At 47.6% G+C, this 20,814-nt stretch overlaps 2 protein-coding genes across 2 annotated transcripts in view; both read left to right on the plus strand.

Annotated features, from left to right (window-relative positions):
* Positions 1-2,539, plus strand: part of MYO3A (myosin IIIA) — a 121,633-nt gene extending 119,094 nt beyond the window's left edge. Inside the window, exon 36 of the mRNA XM_054816423.1 lies at positions 1,941-2,539. Coding sequence (XP_054672398.1) covers positions 1,941-2,055 — 115 coding nt within the window. The 3' untranslated portion in view covers positions 2,056-2,539. The remainder of the gene's footprint in view (positions 1-1,940) is intronic.
* Positions 2,540-4,570: 2,031 nt separating this feature from the next.
* GAD2 (glutamate decarboxylase 2) overlaps positions 4,571-20,814 on the plus strand; it is a 43,258-nt gene continuing 27,014 nt past the window's right edge. The window contains exons 1-7 of the mRNA XM_054818097.1: positions 4,571-5,318; positions 5,579-5,638; positions 5,794-5,943; positions 7,081-7,314; positions 12,267-12,357; positions 13,205-13,317; positions 17,290-17,405. Coding sequence (XP_054674072.1) covers positions 5,243-5,318; positions 5,579-5,638; positions 5,794-5,943; positions 7,081-7,314; positions 12,267-12,357; positions 13,205-13,317; positions 17,290-17,405 — 840 coding nt within the window. The 5' untranslated portion in view covers positions 4,571-5,242. The remainder of the gene's footprint in view (positions 5,319-5,578; positions 5,639-5,793; positions 5,944-7,080; positions 7,315-12,266; positions 12,358-13,204; positions 13,318-17,289; positions 17,406-20,814) is intronic.

The raw sequence follows: 20,814 nt of genomic DNA on the forward strand, positions 1-20,814 counted from the left end.
ATATCCTTGTTGAGATATTCAAAAGATTCATAAAAATATATACTTTCACATGAAAACATGCATAGATGTGGCGCTTAGGGGCATGGTTCAGTGGTGGACTTGGCAGTGCTAGGTTAATGGGTAGACTTGATGATCTTAAAGGTCTTTTCCAACCAAAACAATTCTATGATTCTATGAATCTATTTTTTTATTAATGGAATCTTGCCAAATTATCTTCTAAATGTATAGCTGAAAATTTCCCATCTTTATGCAGCAGGGACAAATGCTAGTATAATTGGTGTTCAGCTTACCTGCTAGTTTTTGGCTTTCCAAGTGCCAGATGAGATGGACAGACAGCTGCTGTAAATCTCTGATCTAAAATCAAATTAAAATAAAGCAGAACCTAAAACTTGTATTTCTGGCTGAGTTAGGCTTTAAATAGGGTGGACATGCACAGAACTTTTGAGTCTGCTTTCTACAGATGAGACACCAGCTTGACTGCCTCCTTTTCCTGCTGTCCTGTGTCAGCTTACGTGCCTGTGGTAGACTCCACCAAGGTGGACAGCCAGGAGAAAAACCCTAAAGCGAGGGTTTGCTCGACCTCCTCTCTTCCCAGTAGATTTCGTAGAGGGTGACCTCCGCTGGGTTGAGGAAATTCATATTCTCATTCTTGCCAGTGCACCCACACACATTGCACATGCAAACACATATTTACATATCTTTATATATTTGTATCTTCTTGTGTCTTCACATATGTAAGAAAAACTTGGAAAATATCTAGGTTAAGGAAAACACTAAGCCTGGAATGATCGCTGAATTTAAAATGTATCCATACTACTAGAGAAAATGTTTGTAGAACGTATTGTGCCCCTTACGTATTTTATTTTTTGGCATTTTTTTTCAGGTAGGTTCTAAATTAGTTTAGAAAGATGTTTAGAAAGGCATGGAATAAAAGTAATAATATTGGAATTACTATACTGTTTACATCCCTTGGAAAATGTTGCATTTCTAGGGTTGTTAATTACACCAAATCTGTAACCCTGAGGTCTGGTTTAGACGAATGAGAATTTTGCCGCTGAGCTCACTAAAAGGGATTTCTTACCTTTTACTGTGTGCTGCTCTGATTGCATCCTAATTAGCAAAAATTGCAAAAAAAATCTGTGTAACTTTTAAATTTACACTGTTACCTCTGAGGGCAGATGAATGCAATTAATAAGCATTTCTGTACTTCAGTATCTCTTGAATGGGGTCACCTGGATCTAAGGACTATACAGTCATTTTGATCTACAGGAGTGAATCACTGAATATTTTTTATTTCGCAGTTTACTTTCAATGCTGGTGTAGGATATGTGGTGGGGTACACCTTTAGTGTAGAACACTACAAATTTTTGTAATTATTTCAGAATAATATACTTTTTAAATAACGGAGTTTTATTTTTAATCTTGCTCCATGGAAACACCTGGTGCCAGGTCACCATTCCAGCCTGTCAGAGGTGGCTTCCAAAATGCAGCTTGCTATCCGAAAAAAAATAAGTAAAGAAAAAAAAAGAAAAAAGAAAAAAAGAGATGGACACTTACAGTGAGCTCCACAGGCAGGTTAAAAACAGAGCAAACAAATTTATGCCAACTGAAAATCTGGTTCAGTAACCATCAGGCAACCTCTACTGCACAGCACCCCCATGTTCTCAATGTTTTTATGTCCTTTTATTCTGTCCCCTTTGTAGAAGAACATGTTATTCCTCTGTGTTCGTCTGCGTTTAGTATATAATGTGTTTGTTCTGAGGTGCCTGCTTTATGCAGCACAGGAAGAGGCCTAGCAAAGTCAGCTGATTTTTTTATTTCTTTCTGCTTTTATCCCCCTCCCGCCCCCGAGGGTGGAGGTTAAGCAGTTGATTAGGAGTGTTTGCCAAAGTAAATGTTTTGACTTTAATTTCTAAAACACTTCTGCACCTAATCCCTAGGTCGAGGGTTGCAGAAAGCCCCCTGGAAGAGAGTAAAACTGAAGATAATCCCTATGACTACAGACGACTGCTGCGGAAGACCTCACAGCGCCGGCGCCTTATCCAGCAGTTCTAGCTGCTGCTGCTGTTCCTGCTGCCATTTGGCTTTTATTAGCATAATCTTTTTTATCATTTTATACCATGTGCTTCCTTTTTTTTTTTTTGATCTCCAATGTTTCAAGTTTACAACGTGTGTGTTCATGTGAATGTGAATTACTGTGGTTTACAGCCCAACACCGTTGCAAAGGGACACTGTCAGTCACATATCATATACTTTAAAAAAACCTAATATAAAAATCAGCTTTCTTTCAGATACCACTGCTACATCTTAAAATTATTAGACGTTAAGCAGCTTAGATCTAGTTTACTTTCCTCAATGCATATTTCTTTCTTTTTTTGCATTTCATCAGTCTCATCCGATTAAAATAGATCATATAGTTTATAGTTCCCTAGCTAAGCTTTCAAAGTCCCATATGCACCTTCAGAAAAGCTTAGTTATTGTTTCTAATAAATTGTTTTACAGGAAAAAAAAATTACAAGAGCACCATAGGGGAATTTCTGCTCATTTTAGGTTTACAATGCCTAAATTTTGGGATGAACTATTTGTGGCAAGTGTCCCTCTAATGAAAACAAACATCAGTTATTAATTGGATAGCATACTATGGCAGTTTGTTTCATTATTGACTTTACTGTAAAGCTAGTAGCCAGTTTTAAAGGTCAATATTCTGTGTATGATCTTTCTGTTGGAGATGTCCACTTATGGGAAGTATATCCAGCCCTCTCCTCTGCCTCTGAGCTTTGTGACTAAGTGATGAACTTTTAAATCGCATTTGCTTCGTTCTCCTTTGCATTGGATTTTTAGGAATCTTAATCTCTGGGGTGCCAAGAAAGGAATAGAAATACGCTCTCTGGTTGATTGCTGCCTAAATGTAATGATCATTCTTAATCAGTTCCACTAGAAATTAAGTGGAAATAAAAGCAATAGCCACAGTGTTCAAATTTTCCCCCGATTCCTTATTCAAAAGACCTTATTTCACAGAAACCACACAGATAATTGCTGCACTTCCTTTCAGGATTCATAATTGCATGTTCCCAGCTGCAAAGCAAGAGAAGGCAGATTTCCTGATGCCAGTGCAAAGGCCTGATCCTGCTCCCTTGCTTAGCTCTCCTAAATACTATGAGCAGCAGCGAGCCACAGGGGTTGATTTTTTGTCTGTTGCCCCCACGCACTTGGCCCTTTCCTCAGAGACAGGTAACCAGTGCTTCCTGATCTGTGACTAGTTATAAGGCTGTGCACCAGATTAAAATTTGCTGCAATGTAAAATATGTGATAAATTGTTTAAATTTTGAAATGTTTTAGAGTTGCTTTCTCGTGTATTATTAAAACGGTAAAGTAAATAAAAATGCACAAGGCAGTGATACAGTTGGCTGCGTCTGAATTACACCCAGAACTGACGAAACGCTGTGGACTGGGGCATGAGTGAGCAAGGCACGAAACAGCTCACAGCAGGCTTTTACCATGGAAAGCCTGAGTTACTGTCTACGTTTCCTTGAAGCCGATGTGATCTGGAGACTGGAAGAGACCTGTAATTTCAGAGATGTCTGGGCTGGTTTTCTTTTACTTTCCCACCAGGGCAGCGTTGAAAAACATCAAGATGTTGCCCTGAGATTTCGGGGGGGCGGGGGGGGCACACTCCTAGTAATCATGTGGTGCATGTAGAAAGCGGAGAGGTGGCCTCGGCCGAGCACAGCCTGGGACCCCCAGGGCCTGGCTGCAAGAGACAGTGCGCGGCCTGGGGGAGCACTACTCTCGGCAAGGCCAGATCCTGGCCTGGCACGGTCCGGCCTGCCGCCCGTCTAAGAGCTTGAAACCGGCCTGTGCGGGAGGAGAGGCAGCAACGCCGAGGACGGGCTCCATGCTCCCGCGGAGAACCGGCTGTGTGGAAGGCGGAGGTCTGGTTGCCTTCAAAAACCACGTCGGGAACGGAACAGGAGCGGTTTTTTTCCTCCTCCTCCAGTCTCGCCTCCGAGAGCTGCTGCCCCCCACGGGGCTGGAGCGGGGAGGACGGCTCCGCCCGGCTCCCTAACCCCGGGGGTTGCGGGGAGACCCCGGGCGGGCACGGGGGATGCCTGCAGAGATGCCAAGGCAGGCAGGGCGCAGCAGTCAGGGGCCGCCCCCAGGCAGCCGCGGCGTCGTGCAAGGATCCTCCCGCCAGCTCCTGGCGAGCGCAGCCCAGACCCCTCTGCCCCGCCCGGAAGCGGGGGGGGGGGGGAAGCCCCCGCCCCAGGCCGCACGGGCCCCTCCACCAGCGCCTCCTCCGCGACGGGCCGGCCCGACGGGGCCCCCGCTGGTCGCCGCGGGCAGGGCCGGGTCGGGGGGGCAGCGGGTGCTCAGAAGGGCTGTCCTGTCCCCGCCCCGGGACTCCCTCGATGCTCACTGCCTGAAGCAGGGGCTGTCCCGGCTTCGGCGTCGCCGCCCGGGAGTCCCCTCATGTCAGCCGCGGGGGTGCCCCGGTGCAGGAGGGGGTGAGGGGCGGGGGGTTTTCTCGGCCCTTTGCAGCTCACAGGATTAGGGACGCATCCCCATAGCCTCAGGGACCGGTGTCCCAGCTCTCCGCTCGGGGCAGCGGGCTGGACCGCCGCGTCCGCCCGCGCCAAGGGCCGGAAAATCACCCTTCCCCCCCGCTCAGCGCTCGGCGGCGCCGGGGGGGCTCAGCCCTCCGCTCCCGCCCCGTGGGGCTGCAGTCGCGGGAGCCGCCAGGCCGTCGTGCTGCGGGGCCGTCGGAGGGGTGGAGGCGGCATAGGCACCGCGCTCGCCCAGACCCCCTCGAGGCAGCTGCAGCCCCAACGCAGGTTGCCCCTAGGGCTCGGGTCTGCCCCTCCCGCCCCCCCCCCCCCCCGCCTCTTCGGTGCAGGGTGCGGGGGAACCGTCACGGGAATCGCCACCGCCGCTGCCTGCCTCGGCGGGGCACGTCCCCCGGCCCCCGGGGCGCCGCTCGCTCCGTCCCAGGCGGGGATCAGGGGCCCGCGGCGCGGCACCTGCGAGGAGCGACCGCGGCAGCTCGGCGTAGCGTGCCCCGGGGGCGCCCACGGGAGACGCTCCCACCCACGCGTGCCCGGGGCGCCCCCGCCCCTTCGCCTGCCGCCGCTTGGCGCAGACGCACGCACTTACACACCCGCACACTCACACTCACGCACACTCGCTCAGGCCGCCTGGGCTGCAGCTCGCCGCTCTTCGCCCGCCCCGCCGGTTCGCCTCCGCCATGGCAAGCCCCGGCTCCGGCTTCTGGCCCTTCGGGGCCGAGGAGGGTTCCGCCGCCGCCGAGAGCCCCGGCACAGGTAGGGGGGCCCCGAGCAGCCGGGCGGGACCGGCCCGACGGAACCGCGGAGCCGCCGCGGCAGCGCTGCTCGGTCGCCGGAGACCCCTTTGTGGCAGCTCGACCGGCGGGACGGGGCGGGAGGGACCGACGACGGCGTTAGCCCGGCGCGGTGCGGCTCGGCTCGGCAGGGGGGTCTTGGGGAGCAATGCTGGGTGTCGGACGAAGCGCCCCCGACCCGCGCCCGTCCTCACGGACCCTCCGCTCCATTTTCTCTTGCAGCCAGAGCCTGGTGTCAGGTTGCCCAGAAGTTCACGGGAGGGATCGGAAACAAACTCTGCGGTAAGGGCAGGGAGGCCCCGGCAGCCCGCGGCTGACGAAGGCTGCGCGCCCGCGGAGCGCTGGCGGGCGGCTGCGGGCCCTGCTCCGGGGCGGGGGGGCGGCGGGACGGGGGTAACGCCGCGGTGCTGAGGCCGTGTGTCCGTGTCGCTGTCAAGCCCTGCTCTACGGAGATGCCGAGAAGCCCGTGGAAACCGGCGCCAGAGCAGCCCCGGGGGCAGCGGAGCCGCGACCGGCCTGTACCTGCGACAAAAAACCCTGCGGCTGTCAAAAAGCGGAGGTGAATTACGCCTTTCTGCACTCAACAGGTAACGGCGCTCCCGGGCTGTGCCGCTTCTCTAAAACTAACAAAAAAGCACCCCAGCGGTTCGGTCGGGAAATTGCCTCCGCCCGCGGTGCGCGGAGGCCGGGGGTCCCGGCGGTGCAGGGCGGCGGCTCCACGGAGCGCCGCGCTCCCAGCCCCGGCCCGCTCCTGCGCTCCCCGGCACCCGCGGGCGCTGGGCATTTCTCAGACCCGCCAAAAAAAAAACCCCGAACAATAAAACATCATCAAAAGCAAACAAAAAAAAAAAGCAATAAAATATCGGCGTGCTGGAGCCTGCAGGTTGCTCTAAGTTGTCCTGACAGCAGCGACCTTCTCGTTGAAGTCCCTGCGATGTAATTAAGGTTTGAAGGGAGGAGGGAGAAAGAGCGCTCTCTTACTCATTTATTTTAATTCGAGGTATTTTTGTACTTTATCTTTCCTGACCTTGGTGGTAGCGTCTCCGCTACTAAATGGACCGCGGCTCCCCGCAGAAACACTCCCGTTCGCCCGGCAGACCGGGGCGAGCTGTGCCCTCCTGGCCCCGCCGTGGGAGAGATGCTGCAGATGCCCTGGGTTTGAGCTGCTGCCTGTCCGACTGCTCCCGGGTTACCCCAAATTAGGGGGTTCCACTACAGCTCGGCTCTGCCTGAGCCATTGCACTTCAGTTTAAACAAAAGATGTCAGTGTGTGCACTGAGAGACCGTGCAGCATCGCCTCGGAAAAAGGCGTTAAATTGTCAACAAGTTACTTGTATTAGAGAGTCACAGGGAAAGTATATTATTGCAAAGCAAATGACAGCTTTTAGAGTGCTTCTTGTAGCATTAGTTTCCCAATCTTTATTTTTCCTGAGATTCGTTTTCCTTTTTTTCTTGTTTCCCCACTCTCTCTCATTGTCTTAAAAATTGGTCTGAAATATACTGTGGGCAAAATTTACTATTTTAGATTGGAAATTAAAACTTAACTATATCTTTCAGAACATTCCTTAAAATACAATCTTACCGATTTGCTTATTATATGAAAACAAAGTATTTTTATTGAACACGGTGAAAAGATTTTCTAAACATAAATGGGAGAAGCCTTTGTCCAAAATCTGTGTATAAGATCGTAAAACGAAGTTAACTTTTCATTTCTCCGTTCCCAGATCTTCTGCCGGCATGCAACGGAGAAATAACAACTATGTCTTTCCTACAAGATGTTGTGGACATTTTACTTCAGTATGTGGTGAAAAGTTTTGATAGATCAACAAAAGTTATCGATTTCCATTACCCAAATGAGCTGCTCCAGGAATATAACTGGGAGCTGGCAGACCAGCCACAGACCTTGGAAGAAATTTTATTGAACTGCAGAACAACTCTGAAGTATGCAATTAAAACAGGTAATAGCCATGCTCATTTTCTACCCTATATGGTCACATCCATTGATTAAAGTTGTCGTTTCATTTTATCTTGAAACGTTAAAGATTGAAGCAGCGACTGTATTTTGTCAGTTCAGAGCAATTTCTAGCAGAGACAGAAATCGTTTTCCTAAATGATGAAATACTCCAGCAGCCCCGTCTCTGTAGCTGTCAGTGCAGCGGTTTTAAATCGCCTTTTCCGATTTAGAATTAATGTTTCAGTGCGTCGGACTTGCCGAGTGTGCCCTCACTTGCAGCCTTTCCACCACCTTTGCGACTTTGCTCTTTTCCTTTTCACCCGTGTTACGCGTGACGGCCCCGGGGGTTGCCCCTTGCTCCCTGCAGACCGGGGGTGCGTGGGGCGCGGAGCCCGCAGGCAGCCGGGGCGGGGGGGAAGGACGGGGCGGGGGGGGGGGGGGCGTCCCTTCAGGGAGGCAACGGGAACCAGTCCATTTAACAGCCAAAATCCCGATAAACGTCCTGTAAATAGGAGCTCTGAGCGGCCATTTGCCGCGTCTCTCCCCTTACCTGCAGGACATAAAAATAGGAAAATTTGGCAGAAGTGTGCGCGGGAGTATTGCGGGGATTTTTTCAACTTTAGGCTCAAGCGATAAAAACAAAGCCCGAATTGTTTTAACAGCCTTTTGTTGTTGTTTTTTCACTGGGGAGGGCAGGGATGGGTTGACTCCTGCTTGTCTGGGACCCCCCCCGTTAGTCGTGTCCCCATGCGGGTTTCGTGGCGGGGCGGCAGCGTGGGGCTCGTTCAAGCGTGGGGGAGCCCCCGGCTCCGCACCCGGGGCCACCTTAAATAAACTGCGGCGGAGCGGACAAAAAGCGTCGCTACAATTACGGCTGTGATTGAGAAATAATGTGGAGTGCGGGGAGCTCTTAGTGGGAATTTGAATTACTGAGAAATTGCTTTAAAATAAATGTGTAGCAATTACTGAAAGAGACAAAAGGCTGATTTGTGAATAGAGGTTGAGGGGAAAACTAAAACCAGGTTTTGTCACCTTTTGGGAACAGAACAGACTGATCCCCGTAAAGATTGCAGGGAATCTGTGTAATCCTCCTCGTTTAGAGGTGGAAATGTCCAGCTGAATGTTTTTGATGCAGTTTTGATGTTTGCATGCAGTTTGAATGTTTTGATGGGTTGAGTGCTGTCGAAACGTCTGTAAAATATTGGAATAAATAGTTAGATAAATGATGTGCACAGGAACAAAGTCGATTAGGCCAGTGATCCATGTGATGTGTCTGGCTAGGGCACAGGGAACATATTTTCACAGAATGTTGTGAAACACAGCATCTGTGAATCTGGGAAATCAAAGAATAGGGTTTCTTAAGTGTTTTCGTTAATCTTTTTTTGTCATAGCCTGTTTCGCATAATGGACCTTTTTCATTTTGTGTATCCAAAAAAGACCCTTTAAGACAATGTTACCATTTCTCTTCCTTCCTGTAAATATGTGAGGCTTTCCCTTCTTGGTATGTTTTATTTGTTTTAATGAAAAAAATGTTTTCAAGGTCCAAGGACCGGTGCTGGGGGGGGGTTGTGTGAGATGCAGTGGCACGGCAGGGTTCACCCGCAGGACCAGGGGGGTACGGAGCCGCCTCGCTTGGCTGCCGCATCCTGGGGGGCCTCCCTATCCTGGGGGGGGCTCACGAAATGCATGGGATCTACACCCGGAGCCTTTCGGCATGTGCTTCAGAGTAAACCACTTGGATTACTCTCAGAGGAACCTCAGTGAGGTTTCTGGCAGCGGGGGTCTGCCTCCGCTCCCGCTGCAGGAGCCCTTTGGACATAGCCCTCCTGGGCTGTGGGGGGGCTGGGCTGCATTTGGCTGTAGGGGCCTGGGATGCTGATTGGAAAATAAATTGTATTGTTTAGATTAGCCTCACAGCTGGATCCCCAAGCCCCAGCACTGATCCCCGCTTGGGATTCAAGGAGCCGGATGGCTGATTTCTCAGCCGAGAGGCAGGTGTGTGATGCTCCCAGGTGTTACCTGCGTGCTGTGGCTTGCTGGGGTGCCCAGGAGAGCCGCATGCAGCTTTCTGCCCCCCTTACCAGCTACAGGCATCCACCCCTGGCAAGAATTTTGTGTGAGGGAATATAAAAGGCAGCATCTGCAAATGCAAGGAAAGATGGATGCGAAATTCAGTTTCTGTGCAATGCTTGCCAGGGGGAATTGAAATGCAAGCATGTAAAAATGGCTTGGAAACCCCCAGAAGGGTGCAAGGAGCTGGCACTGCTCCAGCCTTGCTCCCTGGCAGGCCCTGATGCCAGTAGCAGGCTGGGTGCACGGTGGGGCTGCGAGCAAGGCCAAAGCCAGTGTTCCTGGCCATGCCTTTATTCGTGCTGTCCGGCTTTGCCCAGCCCTTGTTGTCACTTCCCTGTCGAGGCTGCAGAGGCTGCATGCTAATGCTAGGGGATGTCCGTGCCTAACACAATACAAACAGGAGCGTGTTTGAGAGGAGGGTGCTTGGGGCGAAGGCACGTCCTCGTCAAGGAAATCCTGTCCCAGTGTCCCAGCCACAGCTCTTGCCCATCATCTCCCAATTTACTCTGGGATATGCATAAATACATTGTATATTGCTAAACCAACCAGTAAGCTCCTATTTTTGCACCCCCCACCCTGTCAATCTATTTTCCAGTCACTTCTTTGTTTGGTGACAACCAGGACAAAAGATGTGTGTTTTGGGCAGACGGCACCCAGGTAGTGATTTTTGAGCATCTCTCCCAAACTGTCCTTACCTGGCTGGTGGAGCCTGTCTTTTAAGCAAGGCTACAATTTTTCATGGCCATCTAGCTGAGGGAAGAGAGCTCAGGTGTCACATGGATGGACAAACCCTTGCAGCTGAGGTTGGTTGGGGTCAGATTGGGGCATTACATTCTCTGCAGTTGCGTGCTAAGGCCACATTGCAGAAGGAAGGGTGCTGAGTGGAGGGGGCCCTGGTACAGGTGTAGGTGCTGGGGGCTCTGCCAGCAGCTCCTGCTCTCCCTGTAGTCACATCTTTGTGGGGACACCACACTGCTCCCCCCACCTCGCTCGCTCCAGGGTATGGCTGCTGTGACCTCTGCGTGCAGCCAGCCCTGTTCCTACAGCATTCCCAAAGCAGGAGGTGTGCTGCAGGGTTTCCTGGAAGAACCAAGCAGTGACAACAGGACTGTCGCCTGGGGCTGGGTACAGTGCTGACGGAGAGCCACCGAGACACTGCAGCTGCAAATATGAATTCTGCTATTCCCCAGCTTTTCAGTGTGGATTTATTTCCAAAGCAGAGATTTTTCTGACCTCTTTGAGCCATCCTGTGGCCCAGATTCACCAAAGGCTTTCAGCTCCTAATTTTCTGTTGCTTTCTGGTGGAATTTGGGAACCCGCTCGGAGCCTAGCCGTGAGACTGAATCTGAGCTATAAATACGAAATCTCTCTCAAAATCCCATTGTCAGGGGAGATGCAGTCCTCTGCAGGCAGAGCCCCTGGCGTGGGATCGCTGTGGCTTTGGCAGCGGTGGCAGGGTGCATGTGTGCCCCAGGCCCACCTACTCTGAGAGCATACGGAGTGGGGGGCTGGATTCTGTTCATCCTGCTGAGTCTCAGCAGCATCCCTCGGCGCCTGACGGGGTTTGGCCGCCTGTCCTGGGCAGCATGCACCAGGGGACAGTGGCAGTTTCTATCTCTCGTGGGGAGGGCTCAGTGCAAAACACAGTCAGACTGGATGGCAGCAGCGTGGGGCTCATCTCAGGTTAAGGGTTTGGGGAGCTGGATTTTGCATGTGTGGCCCCCCCACCCTCCCACTCCTTATCCCCTGCTCGGGTCTGCCGGCACAGCCCGATTCCTCTGCCTTTGTGTGCTGCAAGGTGGGAGCTGGGGAGCAATTCCCCCTGCTGTTCTGCCAGCCATGTGTCCGTGCCTGATAAGAGGCCACCGGAGACCGAAGATAAGTTTTCTCTTGGTGCTGGGTCTGCATTTCCTCAATCATCTTGCTCTATCTTTTGTTTTCTGTGACGGCAATAACAGCGTGTCATCTGTGGGTCAGGACAGGTGTTTTCCTAGTAGAGGCTGCCGTCCTTTGATTCGGATGGCATTTAAGTAATTGTGAACCATCCGTAATTTGTATTGGTAATTATGCCACTTACCAGGGGCTTTCGGGGAGCAACTAGTAAAAAAATGAGTTTTAATGGTTCCTGGGTTTAATGACTCTAGGCACGTTTTTAAAAAAAAAATCTCTAAAAGGATTTTAGAAAAAAACCAGGAGCCAATTAGATTAACCAGGTAAATGAACTATCAGCTCATGGAGTATATTCTTCTGCCGGGGCAGCAGTGCTGGTTTTCATGGGGTTTGTTTAAAATCACAACTGTGAGCAGCCAGGCTATTTGTAATTGCACTCTGACAGGGAAGAAACGACAAGGACCGCCACCTTCCCTGCCATCTTCGTACAATCATCAGCCTTTGAGTCATGTGCAAAGCAGTCACCAAAATGTTCCATTTTCTCATTTCGCCCTGTCTATTATAATCATTAGCCATTCATCACTGATGTTATATGTACTGGCAAGCTCTTCAGATGGTGTCTCGTGCATGCCTTTCAAACCTAGCCAGGCAAAAACACATCCAGTGACAACATGTGACACACTAACGGGAGCAAACAGCTATTTTTGTGAGGCAGCGATGTGCTAATTTTCAAGGCATATTGAGAGGATAATAGGGAATGTTGGAATTCATTATTCTGCGTTCAATGTAATTACTCTGATTTTACTGAGTTTGGAATGAGAAAGAAGAGAAACCCTGCCTTTTCCAAGAAATCTATTTATTGCTGTTTGCTTTGTTTTGTACCTTGAAAGCACTTCCTTCTCTATAGAAATCTGGAGGTAAATATACTGTTCAGTACTGAATAGTTTCATTCAGAGTCATCAGCCTTTTGCTAACATTTTCCATCTTATGCAGGGCACCCTAGATATTTTAATCAACTTTCAACTGGATTGGACATGGTTGGATTGGCAGCAGACTGGCTGACATCAGCAGCAAATACTAATATGTAAGTAGCAGACTTTTTTGCATAATAGTGTTTAATATAATTTTACAGTTATACTCTAAAATATTAGCTGCTGTAGCTGAATGAAAGAAAGAATACTTTTATGTTAAGGTTCCTGGAAAAACAATTGTCTGCTTTTCAAATGGTTGCTATAGCTATTTACATGAAGACTTTCAATATTGTCCTGTAGGCTGTCTTCTATAAAATTCCGTCATACTAATATGATGTTGGTTTTGCTGCCTGTCCCCTCCAAAATGTACATTCAAAAAAAATACCATTTTGCATGCATAAATATATAAAATGAAAGGTGTTCTAAGTGAACAGTTGCATTCATGTAGAGGGGTTACGTACAATCCATACTCAGAGCAGTTAGAGCCATTGCTTTTTTTAGGAAAGAGGTGCAGAATTTAAAGTGTGGGGTGGGTTTTTTTCACTTTGGGACTAGGAAGGTTTTTTGTGCGTTTGCCGAGCTTCATGCACGATCTTGTTATTATGAATAGGACCGCTGACATGTGTGCTTCAGATATGCACACAGGTTTTTGCAAGGGGAGGGTCCGGCCCTGCCCAGCAGATCTTGAATACAGGGCAAAGCCTTGAGCCTGGAAAAGGTGGGCAAGATTCATGTCACTGAAATGGGTGGAAATGGAGTCTCAAGCACCCTCAGCGTTTCTTCTTCCAGACGTTTGACATCAAATCAGAAGGGAGATTATAAAAAGTACTGTAAAACTTTTGTAGAACTCTACTCAGTGCAAGATAGAGTATATTGTGGCTATAATGTAATGTAATATTGGAAAAAGATGTGTTAGTGTTGTAGATGAAAGCATTAAATATGGACATTACTACATTTCAGGTTCACCTATGAAATTGCTCCAGTGTTTGTACTTTTGGAATATGTCACACTAAGGAAAATGAGAGAGATGGTTGGCTGGCCAGGGGGCTGTGGCGATGGGATATTTTCACCTGGTACATTATATTTCAAGCTTTCTTTATTTTTCAGACTATGCTATATGACAACCCCTGTAGTTAAAGAGTAAACATAATTAAATATGCATGTTTGAGAGGACACTTGCTAATAACCATCAGTGGCCTCTTTGAGATAAAGTATTGCATGTTTATGAATTTCAGGGATGTGATTATGAGGGTCTGTTTGAGCAAATTGCACTGCATTATGAGCAGCTGTAATGGCACATGGGAAACATAATCAGAAGAGACATTTGCCTTGCAGTTTCGCTTTGCCCCCGCTTTTTATGGATTACATGAAGTAGAAAGACTAGTGTATTAATAACGGAGAGGAGAAACACAACAATGCTCTCCATCGCTGCAGGGGAAATTGGAGCAAAGAGGGAAAGATGTAGCATCCCTTTAAGTAATTTCAGTGGAGTCGGTAAGATCCTGCCAGCATTACAGTATTGCAGTTAGCTTTCCATGTGTGAGCTGGCCTGTTGAGCTTGGTGGGGGTACTTGGGTGGCTAGTTAATCTGAGCGCTTAAGGCTCAGAAACCTGGTTCCTTCAGGGCAAGTCAATAAGGCAAAAAATGAGTATGATTAACTGCAGATAAATCATTGACTCTGACAAACACTACATTGTTAAGACTTTTTTTTTTTAATCATTCCACTTAGTCTTTTGATTTATACGCTTTGTTACCTCCTATCTTACTCGGGAATTTCATTGCTAAAAATTTTGGCCTATCTATGTCACCAAATTGCAAAAAATTGAAAGAATTGACATTGGGCATAGCATCTTGGCTTGTCAAAAGAGAACAAACTGATAGCTGGTGGGGAAGGAGCCCTTCTGGAAAGAAAGGTCATTGACCTAATGGAGAGGGAGAGAGTGTTTGGACTATGGAGCAAAGGAAAGGTCTCACTGATAACAGCCTAGGATGTTCAGCTCTCCAAGGGCATGAAGTGTAAAGTTCATGCTGTGCAGAAGATCAGGCAAGGCTCATCTTCAGCTTCTCACATCTGAATGCACACATGGGAAGTGGTGTAGGAGTTTTGTCCTGGGCCTTTCCACAGAGGTGGAGAAAAGGATGAGAATTTACATTATTTCTTGTTGAGTCTTATTTAAAAAAGCACTGAGAGCAAAAGCTCTGATAGCTTTTACTGTAGCACTTAGAGGTCCTGACCAAAACTATGGCCTCCATCACACAGGGCAGCATCTACATGTGTATCACAAGCCCAGGACCTAAGCCAAATTTTTTAGAAACTGGACAGTGGTTGGTTACTGTCCATTCCCTGGCCTGACTCAGTACAGCTGGTCTTCAGGTCCTCACCTTGCAGGCTTGAGCCGCAATGGTCTCACCAGGCTGCTCAGGGGCATAAGGAGGGGAGAAGAGCAATAGCAGCGCTGCTCAGGCAGGCCTGGTGGGCAGAGGCTGGGCACGGGCAGCAGGCGGGGGTGAAAGGCTCAGCCCAAGCACCAGATCTGCCCAAGTCTGGCAAACTGTGCTTGAGATAGCGTGAGTCAGGAGCGATGAATGCCTCAGCAGGAACTGCTGTCCCTCCTGGGTCAGTGAGAGGTCCCTGCCTGACCTGCGGGGCCAGGGTGTTGCTGGTGTGTCAGCTGCTGGAGCTCACTTCATCCAGCAGAAACCTGCGTGGGGACGGGCTCTCTGGCAGGCGTGTACCTGTGCTGGCCGTGGGCAGTGCTGCCCCCTCTCCTCCTTTCTCTCTCTGCAATTTCTGGTTTGTGCAAAGTGTGTCTTTCTAATTCACTCTCTCAATGCGGCAATACCAAGTGTGCAGGTTTTGCTTTTTTAGGCAATAATCAAAATCATCCCTATGCTGTCTTCTCATTTCAAACTGTCACGGCTTCAGCTGAAGACAGTACTGTTGCGAACAAAAGGTTCTCACTCTCTGCATTCTCTGGAATGAAATATACAGTATCAATACATGCAAAGCATAAAGGCCTGATTAGGTTCTCCAAATTCTGTAGGTGTGTTTTGTTGTCTGCAATTAACTGTGGGTGTAAACACAGCTGCAAAATTGAAGGCAGAATGTGGGCTTATTAAGAACCTTAAGGTTAAATGGCTAGGTAATAAATACTAATAGGAAAGCCTGGATTGAAGAAACTTAATGTTTCAGTCTTGATTCTTTTGACACTGAGCCAATGACTTTGGACAAGATAGGCCAAATTTCTTCAACTTGGACACCTTAGTTCAGTCACCTAAATCATCAACAGCAGCCGTTACATGACATAGGCATTTTTTAGGGACAGGTACCCAAACATTTCCTCTTAATCTCTCGATTTCTTGTTTTGTCATTTGTAAAAAGAGGTGTAGAAATATGTTCATACTTCTCAAGGCAGTTGAAAGGGGAAGAAAAAGCCCGATCTGTGCTGACCCCCATGCCAGCGATGCCATCCTTCCGTGACATTTTCCCTTGGACTCACAGGAGGGCCAGTGAGGTCAGGGAAAGCCCAGAGCAGGGGCAGCCTTACTGCAAGAGCAGAGCTAGGACACTGATTAGAAATGACGGGCACAGTTTCTGTGGGCTGTGGAACAGTATCTATATCTCCAGTGGGATAAATACCAATCTTGCAAAAGTCAAAACGATGTTAAATTTGCCAGTACCTACACCCTGCTGGTGTAACGTGGTGTAACATCGCTGCTTTCAGCAGAGCTACCTTGATCTGCTTAACGGATGGGTTTTATCTTACCTTGCTTTGGCTGTCCAAGCATTGGGTGTCTGTCCTGGGGTAGTTACAGCAGCTCCCATATATTCAAGGGAGAGGGGGAGATGCGTTAGCAGGGCAAGTCACCTCACCTACCACAAGCAGCTACCTTAGGATGAGCTGAACCATCTTCTGGAAGTGCCTGTCTTGTGCTCTTCACTCCATTTTTACATGGATGAAAGCTGGGTTAGTTGAACTCTACTTCAGCTGCACTCTGACCTGCGCATTTAAAAGCCAAAAAACATGATCTGTATACACCTTTGCTTTATATAAATATGTGTGCATAAACATCAATATATAATCAATCTGTATATATATACATAGTATATATACAGGATAAAACTGATGGATTTTATGTATACATGTCTTTGCGTGTGTTTAGGTGCGTACATATGTAAAAGTACTCAGACTCTGCCTCAGGTTCTGCATTATATTCCCATAGTGCTCATGCAGCATTAATGTATAACCAAACATTGTTCCACTGTGGACACAGAGGCTCAGTTTGTAAGAATCTCAAAACAGGAAAAATTAAGTGCTTGTTTTTAATTTATGCATTGACAATTGAAACATGGGAACAGAATACTGTAGAGCTGTCATCTGATACCCATCTTGAAGTGGGTAAAATACCTGTCTTGAAATGGGTATTTTAAGTCAGTGTACGCCAGTAATTTTAAGGCTGGTGTTAGGGACGTCTAACCTTTCCCCTTGCTCCCATCAGAGGACAAATAAAAAGAAAGATATTTGTTAGTATAATCCCTTTTTCTTTCTCTTCCTTCCTCCCACTCCAGTTATCCAGAAGATAGTGTCTGTTAGGACTCACCGTGTGGGTTTCCTCAGGGCTGGGGCATGAAATGCCACCCTAATTTGGGAGGGGAGAGCACAGTTTGGGCTGTGCGTGGAAGCCCCTTAGGAAGTCGCCTTGTGGTGGCGTCCACTTGGGAGGTGGAACAGAGTGGGGATCGTGTGTTGATGGCATATGGAAAGAGAAGATTGGGGACTAAAGGAGAAATGGTAACAAAAATGAGGATTAAAGGAAACCCCAATCATTTTTTCCAGCAGTACTGTTTGCATAAATTGGTATTTGGGTGTAGTAGATCCTGTTATTATACAACCCAGCTGTGAGGAGCATCAGGAAGAATAATCCGCCATTAGGCAGAAATATTAACATTAGAGTTAGAAAAACTGTAGCAAGACTTGTCGTTTGTTCTGCAATAATATTACAATGCATAGAAAAAGTAACAGTATATTACTGTGGACTCCAGGTGGTGCCATATCTAACATGTATGCTATGTTGATTGCACGTTTCAAGATGTTCCCAGAAGTTAAAGAAAAAGGAATGGCAGCTATTCCCAGGCTGGTTGCCTTCACATCAGAACATGTATGTGTTTCTGTTTTTTCCTATCTGTTACTTCTGCTTGTATGATTGTATGATGAAGAAAATAAGTGAATGGGAATTTGTAGCCAACTGTCTTAATTTCTGTTATTCCTTTACTGGGAATGAAAAAATGGGAAGAGGCTGACTTTTTGATACATACAGGGATGAGCTGTGCTGAAAAACAGCTTTTTCTGTGGCTGAAACCCAGGGAGAGCAGAATCTAGAAGCCACTGCCATTTTTTAGCTCTCATTTGTATCTGTATAAATGTCGATGTGAATGGGAATGGTAAGGACCACATCAAACTTAGCATCAGGTTCCTGCACCTTCTGCCCGGAGTGTGTTTTGTTTGGGTCTCTCTGAGGGTACAGAAAATTGTCGTGAATCAAAATGTTTCTAGCTGAAACCACTCCTGCTGTTATTTAATGGGAGGGTGATAACATACGTGAAGACAGTGGTACGGAAATGCTGTGTGCGTGTACAGCAGAGCAGCGGCACGGTGGGGAGCTGGGCTTTGCTGTGGGTTTCTGTCTGTGAGCAAAGGCTTCAGCGCACCGGGGTTTGTCGCAGGCACCAACGGGATCTGGCAGTGCGAGAGGTGAGGGGAGGTGGGCACAGGAGAAATCAGTGGTCCTCGTGGGAGAAACGCAGTGTTTTGCTCTTTGAACAACCGTACAGAAGTCAGATTTCTGTCTGTATTGTGAGGGTTGGTTTGGGGTTATGGCCGTTTAAACCTGCTTGCAGCTTATAGTGGAGAATGCTTGTGCAGGAGGAAGGGGAAAAGGCAGGGTTGTACCCAGGAGGGGCTGTGAGCTCTCTTCGGGCTTCATGGTACCCTTCTAAATTTCTGTCCAGCTGTGTGGGCTTGGCCAGAAAGGACTCCTTCATGGCTGGGGCTCAGCAAGATGCCCTCCATGTTAGGTGACAGCATCCTCCTGGCTGCCTTTTTTGACTTATCAGAGAACCTGTTTCCATTCTGTGCAAGTGTGAAGAGCAAAGTATCCTAAAAACCAAACAGAAATGCCTGAGAGGAAATCCCTCTGAGGATGCCTTTCGTGGCAGTAGGATGAGATGCGATACACAGCTGCAGGCTCTGCGTTGCAAAATAATTGTCGTCAAAGCAGTCAGAGAGAAGGATATTCTACAAATGAGTAGCAACTCTCCAAAGTTGGCTGTACAGCTAGAAATGCATTAGTCATATGGAAGCTACAGACCTAATAAGTCTTGCAAATAAGGTTCAGCATGATTATTTAAAATAACAAATCCTATTCATCATTAGAGAATTTCATTGTATTCACAGTGATGGAATGTTAAACAATGAACCCAATTGTGCTATCAGTCTCAAAATAATGAAATGAGCTTTAATAATTTTATGTTTTCATGCCAGGGAAGAAGCAGTTCCCTTAGCAAATTAAGCATTCCAAAGTCAAATATACTGGTGAATCCATAGAATAGCATCTGAAATTTGTTATATTTTAAAAGTATCTTGAAATTGCAGTTTTGTCCCTTCCTCAATCAAGTTTTTTATAAAGTATGTAATGGCACGTCTTCTAGGGAAGTTAAGAAACCACAGTACATGAAGACAGGGCCCTTTAACCCTTAATTGCCCAAAGGATATGGGATCAGGGTTTAACCCTCAAAATAGCAGAGGCGGTTACAGGAATTGCAGAGGCCTAGAAGTACAATTCCTTTTTAGATAGGAAGTGTCATGCAGAACCTGAACAAACACCAAGATCTGAGAATGTCATTTGTCTCATTTAGCATGTCATGCTGATCTTCTACTTACTTTTAGACTTCTCAGTCTGATTCTGGTTTCTCTCTGCCACACTTGGATGCTCTTGTAAGACTGGCCGTGGAACAAACAGTCTGTTAATGAGATACTAGCATCTCCCCATGCTCTGCACGTGTGGCATGATAGTAAACAAAGCTTAAAGTTATTGTATGTGTTTAGAAACTTGGAGATTTTTGTCTTGAAATTTTCAGTCAGCATCAAAGATTCCAATATCAGCAATTCTCAGACAAGAATTTCAGCATCACAGACCAGACTCTATTTTAATTTCTACCAATCTAGAGCTTCCATTAATATAAATGAATGAAGTTACTCCACAATTGCCACCAGTATTACTGTAATCAGAATCTGGACTCAGTCTGATGCCATGATATGTTCAGCTGCCAATGGGGGAGAAGGGAAGGGAGGAGTAATTCACAACTCCTAATTCCCTTCCTAATTTAGGAGTGCATCATGTTCCTAAATTAGGAGCCTCACTCTGCACAGTCAGTGAAGAGAGGCACCTCTGGAGGGAGACTCGGAGCATCCAAATTAGGAACCTAAATATTCCTTAATTTAGATGTTCTAAATCACCTTTGGGAGGGATTCACCTACTTCTGTGCATTGACCATACACACAGATCAGCCTCCTGATACGCAACCTACACTAGGTGCCTAAAATAGGTTGTGTGACTATTCCGACCATGCATGTTCCCAGTAAGTGGATCTTCCCCGAGCTGTTCAGTAGGACCATGACTTATCTCTCACTCTGCTTCTGTTTATTTCTGTTTCACCAGTGATGGTGAAGTACACTATATCTGCTTAGGTCGATCTCCAGGTATAATTTCACTGAGATGCACTTGCACAGGACTTAATTCAACCCGCTGTATTCACCAGTGCCTCATCGGTGGTTCATCCGTCTGCACTGGTGCAGGAGCAGAGTGACGTCCTTCAGGGCAGCTGTTCTGGACTGCACGTGATGCAAGAGACCTTGACTCAGAGGAGTAAAAGTGATGGATGCCAGTTGTAAAAAGCTATTTTAGTCTATCGTTTCAAACACAATGAAAAATCTAAGACGAAAGCTTCCTCCTGTGTCCCAGTGCATCAGCTTTAGGCTGCTGAGTGTTCAGCTGAGCACATCCCTTTTTCAGTGTGGGGAAAGCAGCTGAAAGGGAGAGCTGCCTTCTCAGAATATTTTCATTGATCCATTTGTCTATAAGGCAAGCCCTATTGAATTTTAACCCATTACGTGTGTGATTTTGACCTGGCCAACTAGCACTGTCTTAGCACCCAGCAGTAGCTGGGAATATCATGGAGCAGGGATCACCCCTAGCAGGCCAAAGGACGAGGTCATTGTACTCTGAGGAGGAGCAGGGTGCAGAGCGGAAAAGTTTAGCTGTAGAGGACTAGTTGGATTCAGATTACAATACAGTCCTTGGCCTTTTTATTTGATAGTATAAAAATAGCTGAAGAGAGTTGCAGCTTTTACATGGACTGAATGTTTAATTGGCGGCTATACAGACTGAATGCACAGTTCAGGGAATGAAAAAAGCTGAGTATAATCGGAAGGACACAGAGATTTCTTAATCTCTGCTGTTCTCCAACCCAGCAAGACTGTGCTCATGTAGTCCACACCAGCTTTTCTAA

This window comes from Grus americana, chromosome 2 (assembly GCF_028858705.1).
Source record: "Grus americana isolate bGruAme1 chromosome 2, bGruAme1.mat, whole genome shotgun sequence".
NCBI lineage: Eukaryota > Metazoa > Chordata > Aves > Gruiformes > Gruidae > Grus > Grus americana.